A 23,836-nucleotide genomic window follows, 5' to 3' on the forward strand; every position below is an offset into this window, starting at 1 on the left:
ACAGGTGGACTAATTCTGATCGGGAGGTCTCACCTCAGGACTTCTTCGTCTCAAGTTATCCTGCCTCCCGTATCACCGACATACGTCCTGCCTAGCATTCTGCTACCACGAACTTTACTCCAAGTTCCCTTTATAATTCTCCAAACTACAGATAGTCATCAGCTATCACGAACATTCATTCCTTCGGACATTCTATCTCATCAAGATAGATCTCTGTGTACATATAAATATTAACTTAACAAATGTACATATCTCTCTGACCATCAGTCAACTAGTTTATGTTGTTATTTAACGTGTACAGCACTTCAAGCAGCAAGTCTAATTTCGTTCATTTTTGTACATACTGTGTGAATATTTACAAACTAATAAACTTTTATGTTGTGCTTTGTATATCGTGATTCTTGTATACAACAAGAATCACCCAGTATCCATATATGAGCCAAATTCTATGTTTGTAGCTGCATATTAGTACCCAAATAATGCACTGTGAGAAAACCTTACCTGAATTTCATCCTATTCAACGTTTCTAACTCAATTTTACCCATAAATAGATGAGACATGAGAAAATATCTTAAAACCGGCCATTTCAACCGCTAAATGAGGCGTCGTATGGTACAATCCGTTTGTCGATATGATGTATCGCTTAGCAGCAGTTAATCTGTAAATGAGGGTTTGCAATATTGTAAACATGCATATACTTCGTATGTCGATCTATATATATTCACTGAAGTCGATTTGTAGCTATGTAGAAAGGGTGTGTTGCCATTATAATTAATATTTTACATCGATAGTGACTCTCAGCAGGAGGGCGTCTGCTATTGTAATCATTAATCTCCACATCGACTTAGACTGGCAGTAGGAATGGGATCCTTCTACAACTCCTTTGTAACTGGCATTAGTAAGGAGGGACTACCATTGTAATTAATTCCCTTCTCGATTTGACTTTCAGAAGTCAAGGGAGCATGCAATTTTGTTCAAACTCCCCTAACCGATTGTGCTTGGGAGTAGGCAAGTGTGCCCGCCATTATAAACAAATTAACCCATCTAAAATGTGACTGGCATTAGGCATAGTGGCAATGCTATTATAATGGAAACTCACCAACTGGTGTGACTGTCATTAAGAAAAGGGGCCTGTCGTTATAATGATAACAGCACAACTCAATATTTACCGGCAGTAGGGAAGATGCCTGCTATTATAATAAAAACTCCTCAACTATAATCTGTCTGGAAGTAGGAAAGGGTGCCTGCCATTGTAACGCAAACTCCCCAAAATCGATTGTGACCGCGCAGTAGGTAATGGGGCCTCCCATTATAATGAAAACTTACCTACTCGATTGTGAATGGTAGTAGGCAAGTGAGCCTGCCATTATCATCACAACTCCGCAACTCGCACTTTACATTCGAAACAACGTATGGCAACCTCACCATGCTGTTTATGGATAACGCTAAGGGACATGCAATTAAAAACGTCTTACTCACTGCATGTACAGTAACTTACTTCGATGTCCGTATACAGTGTACAATACCGTAGCGAAGCACGGGTACATTTGCAAGTTAAGAATAAAAGAGAATAAGGAAATAACACATCACTCACCGCTAATGGCTGGTACAGGAAGGAGGTTATGGCCTACATAGGGAACATTCCACTGATCTCAGAGTCACATTCTTGCCACCCTTTTCCAGAACTACATTCTAAAAACTTTAAACTCGCACGAACTAAGTACACTAACCAATACACGGACGTAAATAAAACTACAGCTATTTTTATACACTGAACTACTAAACCTGTATTTTTTACTAACTTACGCTATGCTGAACTGTAACCTACGCTATGCTGTACCATACTAGAGAGATAAAGACTAATATGAAAAACACAAATTACTGAAGAAAAGTGCAAAAGATCGCTAACCGTACCGAATACCATATACGCAGAGCGAGATAGGTTAACCACGTGGTGAATGTAAATATTAGAGTTGGCAACTAGGTTTCGAGATCGCACTCTGCCGATATAAGTCGATATGAATGGCTGCTTGGGATTGATTGGATGCCTATGTTTCAGCGCATAACCACCAGACAGAGCCAGATCGGCCAAAACGTCTATTTAGAAGTAAAATAGTGCGGAGTATAGAGTTACTTGCAAACGTACAATAACAATAGCATTAAGTGGATAGTGCAAGTAACGGAGTTCCATTTTAACTACATGATACACAGTTATACTCGTAATAGTAGCGAAATGGGTTAATCATGCGTATATTCTTCTTCTTCTCCTTCTTAATATGTTTACCCTCCAGGGTTGGTTTTTCCCTCGGACTCAGCGAGGGATCCCACCTCTACCGCCTCAAGGCCGGTGTCCTGGAGCGTGAGACTTTGCGTCTTGGGATACAACTAGGGAGGATGACCAGTACCTCGCCCAGGCGGCCTCACCTACTATGCTGAACAGGGGCCTTGGTGGGGATGGGAAGATAGGAAGGGATAGACAAGGAAGAGGGAAGAAAGAGGCCGTGGCCTTAAGTTAGGTACCATCCCGGCATTTGCCTGGAGGAGAAGTGGGAAACCACGGAAAACCACTTCCAGGATGGCTGAGGTGGGAATAAAATGGAAGATGTCTGCCGTCTTCTTTAAACGCATTATACAACTTCGCGTATTATGAATATCTCCTATGGTTCGTTCACTGAAGAAGAATTCAGCTCAACCGGCGTATCTTGTGTCAGCCACAGCTGCATCTCAAATTACCAATAATATATCTCTGCCGGCGCGGCGGGATCCAGCCACGCGTTTGGTCACGTGAGAAAGGCGAGACATGTTTGACATAGGAGCTCTGCCCTTCAACTTTGATGGAATTACTGTTTGAACAGATTTAAGTCACGGTATTTTGAGTTGAGACGAAAAGGTAGGTCCACTGTGGCGACTGGTGGATTAAAAAATAAGGTGTCTAGATGAAGTCGGCGAAAGATCTGAGAGGTTGCTATTGAAACTCACATTTCTACCTACTTGATCAGGATTTAAGGGATTTTGTTCCTGACAGTGAGAAAAAAAAACTATTCAGTTCGCGATTCATTGTCTTAAGCGAGGTTTACGAATCAGTAGATTTATTATTTAAATGAAGTAAGTATATATTCGACGTAAGTTACATTTAAATGATAATCACTGGGCGAGTTGGCCGTGCGGTCAGGGGCGCGCTGCTGTGAACTTGCATCCGGGAAATAGTGGGTTCGAATCCCACTGTCGGCAGCCCTGAAGATCGTTTTCCGTGGTTTCCTCATTTTCAAATCAGGCAAATGCTGGGGCTGTACCTTAATTAAAGCCATGGTCACTTCCTTCCACCTCCTAGGCCTTTCCTATCCCATCGTCGCCATAAGACCTATCAGTGTCGGTGAGACGTAAAGCCACTAGAAAAAAAAAAGATAATCCCTATTTTCTGACATAACAGTAAATGCTCAATAACGAGAAGTATTGCTCATGGTAACAAGTTTAGAGCATCTTTGTGGCCATGACATTGCCAACTCAGTAATAATAATAATAATAATAATAATAATAATAATAATAATAATAATAATAATAATACCGGGCGATTTGGCCGTGCGGTTAGGGGCGCACTGTAACGAGCTTGCATCCGGGAGATAGTGGGTTCGAATCCCACTGTCTGCAACTCTGAAGATGGATTTCCGTGGTTTCCCCATTTTCACACCAGGCAAATGTTGGGGCTGTACCTTAATTAACGCCACGGCCGCTTCCTTTCCACTGCTAGCCCTTTCCTATTCCATTGCCGCCATAAAACCTGTCTGTGTCGATGCGACGTTAAGCCAATTGCAAAATAATAATAATAATAATAATAATAATAATAATAATAATAATAATAATAATAATAATAATAATAATAATCGCTTTATACCCCACTATATGTTTACCGTTAATAGAGACGCGGAAGTGCTGCAATATATTCCCAACGAAGTTATTTTAGGAGCCAGTAAATCTACAGATACAAGGCTAACGTATTCGAGGATCTGCAAATACCCTGGACTTAGCCAGGATCAAACCTGCCATCATGAGTTCAGTACGTCAGCGTTCTATCGCCTGAGCTGCTCAGCACCGTTAAAAGCCAATGAAAGGTTTAAGTAAACGGGCTAGTACTTTGAGACTTGCATTCAACCCATGTCGTGTTGGAAAGAGACAACCATCCCGTTCTCCCAATTACAAATGAGCCTCATATACAGCTAGACCCATTGTATTCAAGTGCGGTAGATTCTTGATGATATTCAAGACAAAATAAGAACACTACTTGCTCACTAATTGCATTCATCAAAATTAATGGCTCGAAATAGAGTTATCTTTGGCCATTAAATTAGCGAGTGGGAACTGGGAATGTTATTGTGCACCCAACACATGCGCCGTGTAGTTAATCTCGTCGCCCGCGCAATGACAAACGGCCACCTCTGATTAATACACGATGGGGCAAAGTGTCTTGTCAGCCGGTGGTGTGTGAAGCCTCGAGGCCAGTTACCATTTCTCTTGCCATTCATAGAGGTAATGTGTGTTGTGATCAAAGATGAGGCTTACGGTTGGATAAGCCTACATACTACCATACAGTTAGCAGAGGGACTAAGTATTTTGAATCCGGAGTAAAACTTCAAAATTCATTGCCCCAAAGCAAATCACGTGTACTGCATAACTGGTTGAGAGAAGCAATCAATTTAAAATCCAAATGCTAAAGCTGCCGAAATAACACGAAATAATCACGCACGAACACTACGAACAGATTTAGTAGTAGTAGTAGTAGTAGTAGTAGTAGTAGTAGTAGTATTAGTAGGGCTGGAACGAGATTCACTCAGCCTCTTGAGACCAACCGAAGGATTCTCTGATGTGAGAGGCAGCGGATCCCGTTACAAAATCCAAGCAATAAGGCAGAAGATGTTACGCTGATCATGAGACACACCGTATCTGCATGCCATTTGACTGGGCAGCAGACATCTTGGCAAACCAAGGCTCAAACTGGGCTGCACATAAGCTATACTACGAGTTTATTATTATTATTATTATTATTATTATTATTATTATTATTATTATTATTATTCTAAAAGAAAGTTTCAATTCGTTCTCCTTTTCATTTCATTTATATTACGAGAGAGAAAGATAATCCCATTGTATTGTCCCTTAAAACACCCATATTCGCAACTGCATTTTCTTTTACCAGGCTCTTCCTGTTTTATCCTTACAGTCTTATCTCGTTCATAATGAAGGAAAGTAGAGAAGTATTACAAAGCTCTTTAAATATAATTGTGTAGAAAACATTATGATGGGATTTGGGGAAATGAACAGGAAAAATGAATGAGAGACGAAAGCAGCTAGTAGTGTTAGAGTGGCTATCATCAAGTTAATAAAATTAATATTTCTGTAATACAAACAAAATAATCAAGACAGAAAGTCAAATTTATAGCCTGAAACGATCACAGCACTATCGACTGTGTTAAACTCCTGATATCAATCACGAATAGAAGTACAGTAGGCCTATATTTGTACAGTGGCCAGGGGTAAGTAATGTGTCAGGCGAACAAGTGAAGTGGACAGTTCTTGTTAAGCTTGGATCCGATGCAGTAACATATCCAGTTTGTCTACAACAGATACGGTACTATGAACTACAGAGAGCTCGATTCCCCAGATAACCGTTAGTCGATAATCGTGAGTCCAGTTCGATTGACGGAATCGTTGCTGACGCTCAACAGAATACGCGTATAACATTGACTTGTCAAGTACAATTTACAAATCTATAGTAAGTTAATGTTACTGGTTTTATATCCCAGAGACTACTACCACCAGACAGAACCGAGATCGAAACCTCCAACTTCTGCTCAAAGGCCAGCGCTCAACCGGCCGAGCTACTCAGCCCTGCTCTTCAACAAGTTATTAGAGAAACATCGTTAAATATAACTTCACATGTAAAGCGACTGCATTTTCTTGTACTGGGTTCTTCTTGTTTTATCCTTAATAGATTATGCATCCCTTTGTTTATCAAGAAATGATTACCCTACTCCACGAGTTTTCTTGAACGGTTTCTTTAGGAAAATTGGCGGTTACGATTTAAATACAAAGGCGGTTTAAAAAGTATCCCACACTACACTCGGACTCCACATTTCTACTACTACCGAATTTGTCAGTTTCATTCTAAAATATCCAAACACTGAAAAGAGTAGAAATATTAAAACAATATTGCTGATGTACATAATCCACTTTAGAGGCCCCATATCACTAACCAACAATAATAATAATAATAATAATAATAATAATAATAATAATAATAATAATGTATTAATATAATTATAATATAAAAATAATTATCATTATTATCGTTTTTCCGTCCCAGGAATTACTATTATGCCGGTCTAGGGGTAGCCGCCTGTCTCTCACCAGAAAGCCCTGGATTCGATTGCCGGCCAGCTTAAGAATTTTTACCTGTATCTGAGATGTGGTTCGAGTTCCACTCAGTCACGTAAAAACAACTGAGGAGCTATCTGGCGGTGAGGGAGAGACCCCGGTCTAGGAAGCCAAGAATAACGGCCACACGGTCACTTCACCTTTGGACTGAGCAGCGGTCGTTTGCTAGGCCAAGACCCAGGGCTGTAACTGCAATTATGGTTTTCGGAGACACCGAGGTATCGGAATTTTGTCCGACAGGAAATAATTTACAAGACAGTAAATCTACCAACTCACGGCACCCTCAAATACAATAGGACTGAGCCGGCATTAAAGCAATCAACTTGAACTCAGGAGGACCGTCTAAGCTACTCGTGAAGCAACAAATGATTGGAGATGACGGATAAAATCCCCCAAAGGTAATCATTCACACCCACAATGTCTTTATTTCGAGCCAGGCTCCTCACTTTCATCTATCCCATCCGACCTAGCTTAGTCAACTCTTGTTCTTTTCCGACCCGACGTTGTTAGGTCACGAGGCCTAGGGAGTCTTTCATTTTCACGCCCTTTGTGGCCCTTGTCTTTCTTTGGCCGATACTTCCATTTTTCGAAGTGTCGGACCCCTTCAACTTTTTATCTCTGATTAGTGTTAATAGAATATGGTTGCCTAGTTGTACTTCATCTTAAAACAATAATCATCACCACCACATCTTTATTTCGATGAAATACTGAATTATAATTTTAAAAAGTCGTTTACGCAAGAAGAAGAGCATCCCACTTGTGTCTACACAGCCTGACAAAAATAATTAAAGCACCCAGAAGGGGAGGAGGAAACGAAATGAAACTTCACGTGTTGAGAGAGTATAAGATGATATTTCAGTGATTACACAATCGAGTCAAATTTACGAATAACTTGGCAGTACGAGTCCACTTATCCGTACGATTTTGCAATCAATCTAGCCTGAATGCATGCACTGATTCGGTTGGGAAGGGTGTCAAAGTCATTGGATCCTCTCCTGAGGTAAGCTGGCCCACAACTGTTGTAACTGGTCCTTGATATCCCGGATACTGGCACTGGGATGGAGTTGACGTCGGAGCTGGTCTCACACATGTTCCATGGGGGACGGATCTGGGGATCTCACTGACCACAGGAATACCACAACATCACACATACGGTTCATAGAGACACGTGCCATGTGTGGACGAGCATGGTCCTGTTGAAAAATGCTATGACGATACTCTAGCATAAGAGGTAACACATGAGGACGCAGGATGTCCGTGACGTACCGTTGTGCCGGCAGAGTACCCTCAATCAATCCCAGCTGTGACCTGAAATCATTCCCGATGGCTCCCCACACCAAGACGCCAAGAGTAACACCGCTGTGCCTCTCCAAAACATTGCAAGAATGAGATCTCTTCCCAGGTCGCCGCCATATTCGCAGGCGATAGTCATCCGGGATAGTGCAGAACCGCGATTCATCGCTGTACACAATGCGACGCCATTCTTCAGCAGTCCATGTTTTCCAGTCGTGGCACCACTCCATATGCAACCGTTTGTATTGTGGTGTTAACGGCAGCCTACACATGGGACGGTAATTCCCTAGTCCGGCTTCTGCTAGTCTCCGACCAATGGTGCAGGATGAATCACCTTTGCAGGGAGTCCGTCACTTGTTCTCGGATGGCAGGCCCAGATGTGAAGGGTTGCGACATCCTTGGTGCACAATACGGCGATCCTTCGCTGTGATGGTCAGACGTGGTCCACCGTAATCTTGACGACGAGTTTGCCTGCCCTCGCGTTCCCACGCAGTCCAACATCAGGCCACTGTCACATCCGAATGCCCCACACATCTGGATATTGCAAGATTCGACCAGCCGGCCAAATGGAAACACACAATGAGGCCCCTTTCAAACACTGGCAGGTGCTGATAACGCTCTCACACGAGTAGGCGGCATCTCCATGTCCTTACCAGTGATCACTCAAAATCAGACGCGGTTCACGTCCCTTATACACTGACATAAAAAATTATTGGCACGGACACCTTTTCGCATATAATACACTTGTATAAATACTTTGTACTAGGAACATTATATGTATACCATCAACCGATACTCAATAAAGGAAATAATTTGTATATTGAACTATTTTCCCAACACAAAATAAACACATGCAATCTATTAAATTAGGGTTTTCTCCTGCTCAAAAAGTATTGCCACACTGTACGACGTTTGTTATTGAGCTTTACAGACAGCGCCGCGCGTACTAGACTTGTGCAATCGGAGTTGACAAACAGTTTAGTTGCTTGCCTGACGCCAGTGTACAGTATGGGTCATTCACTTGGCACGATGAATCCGAAGGGGAAGGAGTATTTCGTGTCGTTCCGCAACAAGGTGGTTTTCTTGCATTCGCAGGGTAAACGTTACCGTGAAAATCGTAAAACACTCTCTGTTACTTATACAACAGTGCGGGCAATCATCAAGAAGTTTCAAAAGACTGGTACAACAGACAAATGCAGATCTGGACGTCCAAGAGTTCTTACATATAGGGAGCGTCGAAGCATAGTTCGTCTTGCACTAAAAGAGCCCTTTAAAAACGCAGGGTCGATTGTATTGGACTTCCAGTCAACGTCCAACAAACAGGCCAGTGCTCAAACTATTAGGAATGTTTTGAACGCAGCTGATATTCATGGGAGATCTCCCAGAAAGAAACCATTTATTTTGGAAGTTAACCGAAGAAAACATTTTTAGTTCACCAAAAATTATGTCATTAAATCGATTGAATTTTGGAATTCTGTGATATTTTCTGACGAATCCAAGTGTAACTTGTTTGGATCTGATGGAAATATAAAAGTGTGGTGCAACCCAAATACAGAGCTCCAATCACAATATGTCCTACCTAAAGTAAACCTTAGGGGAGGAAGCATAATGGTTTGGGGATGCATGGGAGCTTCTGGTGTTAGTGACTTGGCAATTATTGAAGGTGTCGTGGATCATCGTAAATGTACCCATGTGTTGCGAGGCCACTTATGTAGCAGTGCACAGAAACTGGGTCTTAATGGCATCTTTTACTTTCAACAAGACAACGACCCGAAACATACGGTCTGCGAACGCGGGAGTGGTTACTATATAATGCACCAAGAAGAGTTTTCACTCAACACAGAGCCCTGATCTTAACCCAATAGATCATATTTGGGCTCACTCGTAGACAAAAGTTTGAAAATGTCGTTCTACAGGGAAGCGTGAATTTCAGACGGTGTTGCTGGAGGAATGGTCGAAGATCTCAGGAGAGATAATTTGCAACTTGGTTCCCTCCATGCTAAGACGTCTACACGCTGTCATCAGTGCCAACGGTATGCACACAGGCTACCAGACTTGAGTTACGTGAATTACAGAGACTCCAATTTAATTTGTGTATAGGTGTGCCAATACTTTTTGATGTGTACAGCAACTGATTTTGTTTTGTAAACTATTATTTTTGTTGTGAGAAACCAATTATACTCGATGAACCTTATATTTACTACCATACATTTTATATATAACAGTGTCTTAGCATCACCTTTTATTTGTGTGGAGTGTGTATATAATAGTAGGTGTGCCAATACGTTTTGGTGCCGGTGTATACCCTACCAGGCCAGGTAACAACACTAAAACGAACAACACTAATGCACTCTGGTAGCTGTTCTGCGTGTCACAGAGAATTGCAACTCTAATCATTTACGTAAAAGACTAAAGAAATACGCATAAACCATCGTAACAATCGTAGCTTGACTCTAGATGGAATGGATATAGAAAGGGTAGAGTAATTTTGCTACTTAGGAAGCATGGGAAGCCAGGATGGAGGTGCTTTTAGAGATGTGGTGAGTTGTATAAATAAAGCCAAAGGAGCTTTTGCACAGTTACGACCAATATGGAGATCCTCTCACATTCGTATAAAAACGAAGCTAAGGATATTCAACTCAAATGTTAAATCTGTGTTACTGTATGGAAGTAAGACCTGGAAACTGATCAAAGACATTACAGACTTTTATAAATCGGTGTTTGAGGTACGTTATGAGAATATGGTGGCCAAAAACCATCTCAAACAAAGACCTTTGGGAAGCCACAAGTCAAAGTCCCATACAGGAACAGATAATGTGAAAAAAATGGAGATGGATTGGGCACACCCTGAGAAGACCACAATAAAGTATCACAAGGCAGGCATTGAGTCGGAATTCACAAGGCAGTCGCAGACAAGGCAGACCGAGGATTACCTGGAAGAGAACCATAGACAAGGAGATTACTGGAGTTAAGACATGGAGGGAGGTAAAAGCATTGGCGGCAGATAGAACAGGCTGGAGAAATTTCGTCGAGGCCCTATGTTCCACCTGGAATTAAAGGAAATAAGTCAATCATTTACATACCCGCCGATGGTGTGTACGTGTACAAAGTTACATTGACATCCGACCATTTCTTCTGGGTACTTCAAATTATTTTGTTAGGCAGTGTGTCTACAATATGCCCCATCCTTGTAGGTTTCTCTACGCGGTCGGGAAGAAGAAGAAGAAGATCCCATTTGGTGTTTTTCACTGAGAAAAGAATAATTCTGTTCATAATGTTCATTACTGTGTTGGGATTGTGAAGACCATACAGACAACGCGAGTGTGGTGAACGGTTGTTCGTAGATGATTAGTTGTATTCGTACTGTTTATGATATCAACGTATAGTTTCTACGTACGCGTATCAAGTAAACCATTTCATCGTTGTATTTTTACTGGCAATGTAGGTATTTCTTCTGTTCATTCCATCTATAGTATGATCGTGGATGATGGTCCAGAACTTCAACTCACCTCATAATTCGACCGATGTAATAAATGAAACCGCAGCGAAAACTACACTCAGGGTGGCGTCCGAAACGCGCTGAGACATGGTAATTAACCTCGGTCCTGTAATTAAACACGCGTTAGTGTCCAAAAGCAGAGCAATATGTAATGAAGCAATTCGTTGAAAATCAGCTGTCTAGATTCAAATAGATGTTCGTTTCCATTGTTGTGTACAGAGGTAGCTATACGAGTCAAAAAGGAAGACTAAATAAGGAAGAAATAACTTTAAAAGTGATGTCCCAACGGCAGATCTATCTAACTCGGAAGAAAATTATAGAGAGATTACTTGAATATCAGTGCTCCACACTTGGTCAGCTTGTAATACCACAGTCGGTCACACTGCGTTATAACAGTTAACTTGCAAAACTTCTCACAAGTTTGATTTCACAACAGGTAAGAGGATTGTCTTAATGACAGTTCCTGAGCTACAAACTCTACGTTCATGGTATCTACAGTAGCATCACATCCTGTACCATGACATGAGCAAAATGAAATTTGTTACGTAAAAGTAACTTCATTGCGAATTTTATGTATAATGTAAATCTAAAACGATAGCGATACTTTCGCAACTTCTCTTATAACGAGTCTCTTCTTGTCATTTTATTTTTAAGTCTTCAGTTTCATAAGGTAATAATGTACTGGCTTTCTGGATGTTCTGATTCTGCATCTATTTGGTCCGCATATTGTCATATTACAACCAAAACTTCATAAATAATTGTGTTTATTATTTGAAGAATATTCTTTATCTACAGTACTGAATTTATCATGTCAGTTACTGTTATTCTTTTCAGGACTGTCATTACCGATCTGAATTGTTACATCGAGCCGAGGTAGGCCTACGTATCACGATTCTAATGTGCAGAGACTGGTAGGTAGTTCGATCTTGAGTCACTAGCTGAAGTGAGTAGCTGGTGTCTTGAGTTATAGTGATTCACAGTAGGTAACTATGACTGCAGATCGGAGTTTATTTACAGCAGGGCTGGGCCGGAGCATCTGCAGTGGTAAGCCGGTCTGGATTAGACTGGCAAGCCAGCCGCAACTTGTGTAAATCAATCAGGATTGTGCGTTAAGCACACAATGACTGATTGGACCCCACCGTCCACATCGCGCGCTCCAAATATTTCATACACATTAGCTTCGCCGCTCATTTATCGACGCGCCGTTGATTGTTTTCCGTCTCCTGTTTACAAAAATGGCTGGGCTGAAAAGGGCTGCATAGTTTCAGGCCAATCTCGCGTACCGGCATACAACACGCAACATTCACACGAAGATTTCACGATTCCCTATCCTTCAACAAAATGGCTGTGTAGACTGATCTAATTGGATAACTGTATTTCTCAGTTAGTACCTTCCGTAATATTTACGTCTCGCTACACTTTCTATAAGAGAAACAACTATGATTACAGCATAGGTCAAGTCCACACACTGCTCTAACCAGATCAAACGCATTACGTATACACCGTAATACACGGACAGTCATTCATGAAACCTTGAAGTGAGGTTCTAAAGGAAAATTATCTCTATTAAATAGAAACTCCATACTGAATTCAACATATGAGGCATCGCGGGATTGTGCATGTTTCTATTTTATGGTTTAAGTCAACAATCGAACTATATATCTTACAAATACTTATGACAACAGAGTTTGAGTATCTCGTAAGGACACACTTCTCTTGTAAACATTACTCGATTTTGTAGTAAAACATCGAAAGGATGAGGATAATGTCAAGTCTTTACTAATTCATAGAAAAAAATTGCAGATAGCTGCGCAGAAATAAATAAATAAACCCAACTCTAAAGAAATGCCCAAAGCATGAAAAAAACTGCTAGAGTAGTAGATTTAAAAGTATCAGTACAAGTTACTTTCTTTTCGATTTCGATACAGCAATTGTATGATTAATTCTTAAAGTAAAGGATGTTTGAATTAATACCCGCCGTTTCTTTGCCACATAAACTCATGTTTATCGCATACAAGACTGTAAATGATACTATTACGTGCACTCGCGACTACCAACCCTCTGGAAGACCCCTCCGGTATTTCCTGACAGGGATAAGTGAGTCAGGCCAGGAAGCTCCCAGCCGGCCTGAGGGCATTTGCCGAACTTTTTTTTTCTAGTGTCTCCATGAACTTCCGGGAAGGCGAAACTAGAAAATACCTATTCTAGCCGCACCCTAAATATACTACGACCGAAACCACCAATTACACAAGAACAGGCTCGCCACGAACAAGAGTAGAATTGGAGTGGAGAGACGCCGTAACTTAGAGGTTGATGTTGAGTTGTGTTGTTGCAATGCCGAAGTATGTGTTCAGTTGTTCAGTGTGTGGAGCAATCACGTAAGTTGATTGCGCAAGTTATCGGTCTTGTCTGGAGAAAAGCCAGGTGTACAGTCTTCGTGCGTCGTGATAGCGAATGCTCGTGTGTTCGAACCTGTCTGCACTTGAACTGCTGTGTGAACTAACTAGTGCGAGCGAAGTCAAGTGAAAGGTGAAACCTGGCAATCAAGATTACGGAAGGATCGCCCGTTCCAGGTAAATACCAGGAAGTCTGAGACCCACTCTGAGGACAAGCGATTTTTGTAAATAGCCACTAATTAGTGAAGTGTTGTCATTGATTCTCAAGTATAATGCGTGTGTATATGTATGTGTACTGACTTAAAATAGACCGTGTTTTATTCTTAACAATGTTATTCAAAGTAGGATCATTTCGCCGTAGAAAAATGAAGGTTCTTTTGAGGCGAACCAGTCATCAAATCATCTTTGGATTTCTGCGAGAGAATGGAAGTGGAAGTGAAAATGCTATGTTGTATAATCTGACGGAGGAATAGCCAGGCAGGACAGATGGTGTAGGACATCCTAAGCGCCTCCAAGATTTCCTTCACGGGTCTGGCGATATGCGGTCTGGCGGACATGGAGAAGAACAACATTGCCATATCTTGTGGCGTATTGCGGTTGTTTGACGGCGAGTACAAGTTTCAGATTGAGTAATTGTCGACGGTACCATTCAGCACTGATGGTTTCAGCCGGTTGCAGAAACTCGTAATACAAGACACCGACCTGGCGTTGAGGTTGATTTCTTGCGCTTAGAACTGTCATAAAGAATTCAGTTTTCGACTTTGCAGCAGCAATTAAGAGATGGCTGAACGTTTTGCAATGTCTCTTTCCCCCCAATTCATGAGGGACCCAGTTTCTGAGCTTCTGGATAATTCCCAATCTTTTAAACCTCTGCTATACTAACGGTTAACTAATCGACGTACAAGGTTTCCGACAACTCTTTGAGCGTCTGACATGAATCCACTTCCAGTAATGCCTGACGAGGACACTCTTTGTCCTTCAAGTCAAAATCATTCTCTTTGAAGCACCAAAACCGACCTCTGCAAGTTGTTTCCGACTGAGCATGCTCTTCATAGGCTTCCTTTTTAATGACCTGGACGTTACATTAATACCTTTACCAAACAATGAAACGATGACTTTCAGCCACAGAGTCAGTACAGATAACACCAGTTAACATGAAATGGTGAGATATTTTATATTTTTGAAATCCTCTTGTAGAACATACGGTAGCATGGGGTGATATGGATTTTTTAACAATGGAGCGTCAGTCTCTTCACAAACCAGAATTTCGAAAGGACATCTCAGATCATGAGGCGATGAAAGTACGAGCTAACAAATCACGACCGACCTCGATGGCTGCAATCGCTTAAGTGCGGCCAGTATCCAGTATTCCGCAGCCCTGAAGATGGTTTTCCGTGCTTTCCCATTTTACACCAGGCAAATGCTGGGGCTGTAACTTAATTAAGGCAACGGTCCCCACTCCTAGCCCTTTCCTGTCCCATCGTCTCCATATGACATATCTGTGTTGGTGCGACGTAAAGCAACTTGGAACAAATCATGAAACATGCTTGGCACAGTAAAGAAATTGATTGGAACTTGATGGTGATAAGCTCTCAAAAGGTTTGTCAACTAGAAATGACGGTACACGCAGTCTCCAGGAAAGCTAGAATGTGCTTGGCTAATTAGGTTAGCAACTGGTACACTCCCGCCTTAAAAACGCTGAATGTTCATATCTTGAAAAGTACGTGTATCAACAGAATCAAACACGGAATTATAAAATGCACGATTATTCCTGCACTAAGAATAGAACGAAAAAATGCACTGTTGATTTCTTTCTCACTTAACTAAACAGACAGATAACACAACCAAATTAGCGGTAACCAGCAAGCAGGAGTGCTGTAATTAAGCAAGAGTACGACCAGAATAAAAGCCTGTATCCAGTACATTGCTAGATATCATCAGCGGGAGATGAGGGATCACAGTCAACTACTACAATTGACCTGTATCTCAAGATGTATAGCACTAAACATGATCACGTTTCACTCACTTTTATTACTGAATGTTATAATTATTACTTTTGTTTTTGCAACTGTTTTTTCGTCACATGTACACGAATAGAAATTGTAGAGAAGAAGGGGTTGGGAAGTGGGGGCTAGGACAGGGAACGAAGTGACCAACATTTGCCTGGTGTGAAAATAGGAAACCATCTTCAGGGCAACTGACAGTGAAGTTCATTGGAACACACTACTTCCCGAATGCAAGCGTACAGATACGTGCCCCAAACAGCACTGTCAACTAGCCCTATTATTATTATTATTATTATTATTATTATTATTATTATTATTATTATTATTATTATTATTATTATTATTAATTATTATTATTGACATTAACAGCGAGCTCGCCAGCTTCGTGATAAACGAACAACGAGAAAGGTTCTGACCACCCGAAGAATGAAAGTATAATATAAAGAAACGGAAGGGCCAAGAAAAGCATGGAAGGAAGGTTTCACGTACCTTGAACTATCAAGGGAATTCTTATTCTCGTTGAAACTGACTGGCGTTAGGAATGAAGATGTCCGCCTTTCGTAGCTTTCTTCATTCCTCACACGTAAAAATCTTCAACTACGCCTCTTGTCTACAAATTAGGCCCTTTAATCTGAGACATCAGTCATTAACTACTCGTTAACTGACGTCGAACACACACTCGTATTTCAATGGCGCTGCTTCTATTCACTTGTTTTCTGCTCACCAGAAGTTCCAGTTTCAATCTCAGGCGGTGCCACACTTCAAGCAAGAACTTTTAGAAATGACTCTTTAATATCTAAATCCACATTTGATGTGAACAAGCGTTCCTTGCCAGTCTAACAAGTATTTGTGAGGAGAAGGGATGCATACCGTAATGATTAGGACAACACATCCTCGTGCATTCCTGGCAGCTTATTAAATCTTTTCTCTTCACCTTCCCCAACTCCTCTTCCATAGATTTCAGCTTTCTTCTTAAAATCACTACTTCTTCAGCATTATCTTCCGTCTTCAGTCTCAATTTCTCAAGTTTCTCCTCCAGTGACCTCCTTATATCCTTAATTTCTGTCGACTGCTCCTTCATTAGCTCCTTTACTTGGTCTAGTGGACACGCTTCCTTCACGATCTCTTTAATTGTCTCAATTTCCACACTTGGACCGAGGCCTGGGTTCAATTTCATGACACCAATATTTAGTAAAATTGTCACCACCACTGCCACCGAAGCCACAATCATCCTCTTCTCAAGAAATCCTTTGCTTATCGTTCTTCCTACCGTTTTCATAATCCTGCATCTCTGTCATCCTTCAATAACTGCTCGAGATCCCCATCTCTCTCACTAACTGCTCCGTACGTCCACCTCCCTTCGTCGCTTGCGCTCGACTGAACTTTCAATATTGTGAGCTGGATCCGCTGATTATTTGAAATGCATATTCATCCATTCATTCATCGTCACGTTTTGAATTCTAGTCAGTGGATGAGTTTTGGACTTTTACATTGTCATTACATTTTGTCTCATTTCGTACCATTAGGGGTCGATGACCTAGATATTAGGCCGCTTTAAACAACAATCATCATCATCATAATCATCATCATCATCATCATCATCATCATCATCAGCAGCAGCAGCAGCAGCAGCAGCAGCAGCATGATCATCATCTTCTTCTCTGAGCATCTCCTTCACCGCAACAAATCTCCCGGCCTGAGAGACGGCGTCACTGACCCTTTCATGAGGGGGAGGGGGGAATGAAAACATTTTCGTAGAAGTAATACGTTCGAAATAGGGTCAACAATGCCAAAGGGGCCTTCGCCCAGCTCCGACCAGTGTGAAAAGTCTCAAGAACTGAGGACCTATGAGTCTAACGTGAAATCTGTACTTTTTTACGGTTGTGAGATATGGTAGTTGACTGGAGACATAACATGTAAAGTCCAGACTTCCATCAGAAAATATTTGAGAACCATCCTCGGAGAGCGATAGCCGGACATTATATCGAATCAAGAACGGTGGGAGTGCATTCAGCAACCATAGCTGAAGTCCAGATAAAAGAACGAAAATGGAAATGGATAGGACACACCCTGCGCCGAGGCCGTGACAACATACCAAAAACAGGCTCTTGAATGGAATGCCCAGGGAGCTAGAAGAAGGGGGAGACCAAGGATAACATGGCGGCGAACAGTGGAAGCAGAGGCGGGAAGTCCTGAAAGAACATCAAGACAGTGGCAGCCAATAGAGTATGTGCCCTATGCTCCACCCAGGAGTAACAGGATTTAAGTCAAGTAAGTCAAGAGACACATAGCGACTATAGGTTAGGGAAGATCTATGCACTCTTATCTCCTAAAGAGGGAAGACTCCCACCCACCCGGGCATCTCTTCACAGAGCGCGTCGTATCTCTTGCCTAAGATACGACCATGGCCTGCAGAAAACACACGAATTCGTACCAGCCGATGACGAGAATATTGCTGATCTCGTCATTCGCTTTGTGTAGCTGCACAAAACTACCGCCTCTCTCCGTGGAGGTCAGAAAGAAGACCGCTACACGGCAGTTGTTTTCTTAATTGCTCTCAGTTAGTTACGATCCGTACCGTGTAATAAAGTCGCTCGGTACAGCCAAGGTCTTTTAAGATTGCCTCCTTGCCAAATATAGTCCCAGCTAATTACGAATGGATAAACAGTACAGACATCTCAACCACTCAGTCACTTGTTAAGAACACAGGGCTATTGTCCACGATGTCCCAAAACAGAAAAGAGACCTGCACTCACTGAAGAGAGGTTGGTAAATAAAAGTACTTGAAATAGACTTCAGGTAATTAGGTCGTGTCAATAGAAGTAGTACATGCCAAAGAAAAAGTTGTCAACAGGCCAATGTGTCTTACTGCGAGCATGATTTCCCACATTTTTTCTCTTGTACTGCCCACGCGCAATTTCGCGATCGATGATCTACTATTTATAGACCTAGTCATGTGTATTATGAGTGGCACTGTCACTGGCTTCTCGTTCAGTTAGCCGTGATACGAATTCCGGCCAATGCATGTGCGATTTTTGAAATGAAAAGACACGTTCGTAAGGTGCGGATTCCATGTAAAATGGAGGTCCTGTAGTTATGACCACAATATCAAGTCACATAAAACTACACGCTTGCTTTTGCATATGTGTTCTTTTGGATGGGTTCTGAGCTACGGATCGGGGACTACGACCACCACAGCTATGAAATGCGCTAGTCGCCCGCTGTGGACCATTCGAATTGATTATTTAGCTTTCACGACCGCGTAGTACTACCGCCGTGTAGTTTATCGTACTTTCGACTCGTATGGGTTTTAGGAGGTAACAGAGAGCTCGAATTTCGCCTTAGATTTATTTTTATGTATCAATTAATCTACGGAAACAGGTCTCCCACATTTACGGAGGCCTGCTCTTAAGTGCCAACTGACTGCACCGAAATTCAATTCCACAGCCACGAAGAAATTAGGTGAGCGCTACTTACTCTTTCAATAATAATTCGAATGAAGACATAGCGTTAATCTTATTTTATTGTTTCTTTCGTGCATCGGTGGAAAATACTTCATTTTCATACGGAATTAATAAACGAGAATAAACAAGTGACTGGTACGTTAATATTTCTCTTCAAAGAACAGCAGATCAGAAGATGAACATATGTGTTCCCCAGGCAAGTAAGTCCATATACAGTAGATGAGGATTACCACAGTTCTACAATGCAAATATCTCGACACTGCTATCTTGAGAAACGCAGTAAAATATTCCCCAATCGAAACTTGATGTGAATGTAGATCAGCTTCGTAATGAAGTTGCGCTAAACAATTTACATATACCCTCCTTTCCACAGCTGCGCCCTACTGGCGACACACACCGGCTCCTCTGAAATACGAACGCTCGACACTGAAACTGGCCAAAATTCTCACAATCGAGCTGATATCGGAGTATCTGGGCCAGGGATACGCCTTTTAAACTTCAAGATGCATTATTATTATTATTATTATTATTATTATTATTATTATTATTATTATTATTATTATTATTATTATTATTATTATTATTATTATTATTAGAACTGGTGCATAATAACCTGTAGCAGTCCAAGAATTAGCTTCTGCAGCCCATCTATCTGACTCGAGATAGAAAAAAAATCTCTAGTTCTTTGCAACTGCAGAATTATGTGCAAGATCTCAACGGAAGTTCAGTGAAAATTCAGAAAGTAATCTGAAGTGTGACTGTGCTTTAATTTATCGACGCCATAAGATTTATCTGTGTCGGTGCGACGTAAAGCTATTGTAATATACATACCCGTGCAATTATATTGAAGTGAAAGACGAGACATCTGTGAGCAAAGTTAATAATAATAATAATAATAATAATACTTTGTCTAACGCCATTTTGACTGCACATCGTCATGGGAGCACCTAAAATTACGACAGTTTGCCCTTCAAAGGGTTCATGAATACGCTAGTACAAAGGACACTAGGAAAGTTTTGCAATGTGAATGAACGCTTTAAACTTTTTCAAAATAATTTCCACCACACTCGATACACTTCTCCATACGTCGAAACCAGTCACTGAATCAACTGCCACTTTTCCTCGGTTACATTTTCACACTCTTGATCCCAAGCTGCCAGAAGCTCCTCGTCGGATGCAAAACGCCGCCATTTCAGCTTCAACTTCACTTCTGGAAGAGTGCGAAGTCACATGGAGCAAGATCAGGACTGTATGGAGGGTGATCAAGCACAGTCAACCCTGATCTGGCAAGAAAATCTATTGTTACATTGGCACGATGTGCTGGAGCATTGTAGTGATGCAAGAGCCAAGTGTTGAGCCGTGACCTTGGACGGAGCTGCTTGAGAGCCTGGATGACCTGAGGCAGACAAGTCTCATTCTACCATTTCGCAGTAACTGGCCTTTATGTTTACAGTACAACGCTAGTCAGAATGCCCCGTTTAGTGAAGAATACTGCAATCATCATGTTCTTCACTGATCTTGACTTTCGCAGTCACAGGAGTAACCTCATCTTCAAACAACCACACCTTGTTCTGGAATTTTGTTGGGACATCGTAATAATAAGGCCAAGTTTCGCCACCTGTAACGATGCTATTGACGTTACGCGAAGTCCCATTTTCAAACTGTTTTAGCATTTTTCGGCACCATTTCACTCGATGTGCCCTTTGTTCCTCTGAAAGTGAATGGGGTGGGGCACCCAAACGGAACAGACCTTTCTAATATGGGGATGGTCGTGTAGAACTGAATGTATAGCTGGTGCAGGGATGTAGAGGGTCTCTTCTACCTGCCGATATGTCAACCGCCTCTCTTGCTGCAATATTTTCCTCACAGCTTCAATGTTTTTCCCGGCCACTGATTCAGACGGTCGCCCAGAACGAGGATCGTCTTCAACCCCAAGATTTCCCCTCTGGTACTCTTTGTACCAGCAGAAAATTGCTGTCCGATGTGGACAGTCTTTCCCCAGTACAAGGAGTCATTTCCTCCAGGCACTGGTCAACAGTTAATCCACGAGCAAAATTGCAGCGGATATTTGCGCGATATTCACCTTTAGACCACACTGACATCTTAACTTAATTTCAATCCCACCGCTTGGTAACAACTGGTGTGAAGGTCGCGCCTTGCTGTCTTCTAGACCATTCACCCCTCTTTTCATCCCTCATCATAACAGGGGTGTTCAGCCAACCGTTTTTGCATATTGCAAAACTTTCCTAGTGCCCTTTGTAAGTAGCTCATACTGACATGGATCACGAATGTGCAGACTGACTGCAGGTATTAGATAATAAGGCGTCCGTAAGTCTGCACTGCGAATCAACATGTGTTTATACCTCTAGGTATTAGATGGAAAAACATATATTAAATAATTCAGTAATTATGATTATTGATTATAATATATAGTTTTAAGTGTTGTTTAAACTATTCGATCATATGACATATATATAAAAACGTTCAATAAACTCCTAGAGAATATTTCAATTATAACCTCCATATCAACATGCAAATGAACTACTGGGTCCTCTGCAATACGTATATGGCAGCACAAGTAACAACGCAGAGGAAGAAAGGAAATAAGAATTTCCAAGCTACCATGTAACTTTATTTACCATATACTGAAGTCATTCTATTAGCAGTTGACTTTGCAAAGGCCACTTCAAATGACGCGAATGTCGTAAAAAAAAAGGGCTCTCTACTTAAAACTGGGATTGCAGTTAAAGGGAGGCGATTTAGTGTTCCATTACATGAAATACACGTGTGTGCCCCGAGTGTTATCGCAGCGGAACACGGTGGGCACGCTACTATCATTAATAACTAGTTTTGAATCAGGAGCCTTGTTTTTCTTTTCCTTTCTATTTTCAAAACCAAGCGAACGACTGTCACCAGACGCGCATAATACGAAGCCATATATAAGTTAGACATGAATGAGCTGCTTGCCATATCCATTTTAGGAAGCAATTTACAGTATGTCTAACTTCGCAAGCAGGACAGGAAAACTGCCTAATTTCAGAACATGAATGTCCTAATTAACAGAAAATTAAATAAAAAAATAAATATCCAGAACCTAACATGATCATGTTTTTGAAGATCAAGGATTCAATATCCTTCTAATCGAAGTCTACTCTTATTGAGGTTATACCTTGAGAGTGTGTTGAAGTGTTGGACATTTTGTCTTGTCTGTATTATTAGGATTCTGTGTTGTTGTTTTTTTGACTGATGCAGTATTTTTGCATCTGTCCCTTGGGACACGCTAGAGCAAAATGTAGCTTCCAACGAAGCTTCAATCTTATTTATTATAACTATGGCATAATGGAAGTTGTTGTCGGTAAAGCATGAGTAGTACATCTGGATGCTATGGAAAAGTTATTCACCGAGTCAGTCGTGCTGCAATAGCACCTTCTGGTCCAGTGAAGAAAGGAATAGTGAACTACCTCACTACTCAACTTATCTATTATTATTATTATTATTATTATTATTATTATTATTATTATTATTATTATTATTGTGGGAGTTTAATGTACTTTCGTATGATATTCGATTTTATCAGTTATGTCGGAATGCTGTCATTTTTCCCTGAAATGATTTTTCTTAAAGGCCACCAAACAGCACACTTAAATATCAACCGACAGCGTTAGGATTTGACACCCCCCCCCCCCAAATCTCGCGCACAGAAAGCGTCGGGCCCTTAAATTGATAAAATCATACAGATGAGGTTCCCTGGGGTTTTAGTTAAGACTGCATATAAAATTACGCACTGAAGAATCATATAAAGTAATGTGAAACATCAACAATGAATTGAACCGAATTGCCTCAAATATTCATCATTCCTTCATTTATCCCTTGATACAACTCTCGTCGTGTAGGAAGCAAAAGATAATATGGATTTGAAATATTGTACTTATTTCTTTTAAATGAAATGAAATAAAGTAAGTTCATACAAGGAGTGTACCGCACTATATATAATTACACTTACCTCCGATACTGGCGTTGTAGGCAATACCGATGCCACAGTAGTTGTTGAATGCGACGGCCGCCACTTCCCCGGCGCAGCGTGTTCCGTGCTTATTATCGCCGTTATCTCGAGGCATCGGGTCATCATCGTTGTCATTGATGTCCGTACTAGCGTGTGGGTCCTGCAACAAGTTACACACGTATATAGATTAGCCTGACATACTATACGAACAGACTGTGTAGCCACTGACACGTATTCTCCCTACACATAGAGACAACAATATGATGATAATGATATGATGATAATGATGACAATAGCCCCGAGATTTGAAATGTAGTACTAGAACGGCATTTTCCCACTACTCATTTTATCTTCTTCTATTATTATTATTATTATTATTATTATTATTATTATTATTATTATTATATTATTTCCGGCTCCATGGCTAAATGGTTATGGTGCTGGCCTTTGGTCCAGAGGGTACCGGGTTCGATTCCCTGCCGGTTTGGGGATTTTACCCTTCATTGGTTAATTCCATTGGCTCGGGGGCTGGGTGTTTGTGCTGCCCCCAACATCCCTGCAACTCGCACACCACACATAACACTATCCTCCACCACAATAACACGCAGTTACCTACACATGGGAGATGCCGCCCACACTCAGCCTTACAAGGGCTGCACCCGGCTAGAAATAGCCACTCGAGATTATTATTATTATTATTATTATTATTATTATTATTATTATTATTATTATTATGGGGGTTTAAA

At 41.2% G+C, this 23,836-nt stretch overlaps 1 protein-coding gene across 1 annotated transcript in view; it reads right to left on the reverse strand.

Moving 5' to 3' along the window:
- The window catches only part of Fur2 (furin-like protease 2), a 147,831-nt gene extending 124,587 nt beyond the window's left edge, over positions 1–23,244 (reverse strand). Inside the window, exon 1 of the mRNA XM_067136712.2 lies at positions 23,091–23,244. Coding sequence (XP_066992813.1) covers positions 23,091–23,205 — 115 coding nt within the window. The 5' untranslated portion in view covers positions 23,206–23,244. The remainder of the gene's footprint in view (positions 1–23,090) is intronic.
- Between the last annotated feature and the right edge of the window lie 592 nt (positions 23,245–23,836).

The sequence above is a fragment of the Anabrus simplex genome, chromosome 1 (genome assembly GCF_040414725.1).
Source record: "Anabrus simplex isolate iqAnaSimp1 chromosome 1, ASM4041472v1, whole genome shotgun sequence".
Taxonomy (NCBI): Eukaryota; Metazoa; Arthropoda; class Insecta; order Orthoptera; family Tettigoniidae; genus Anabrus; species Anabrus simplex.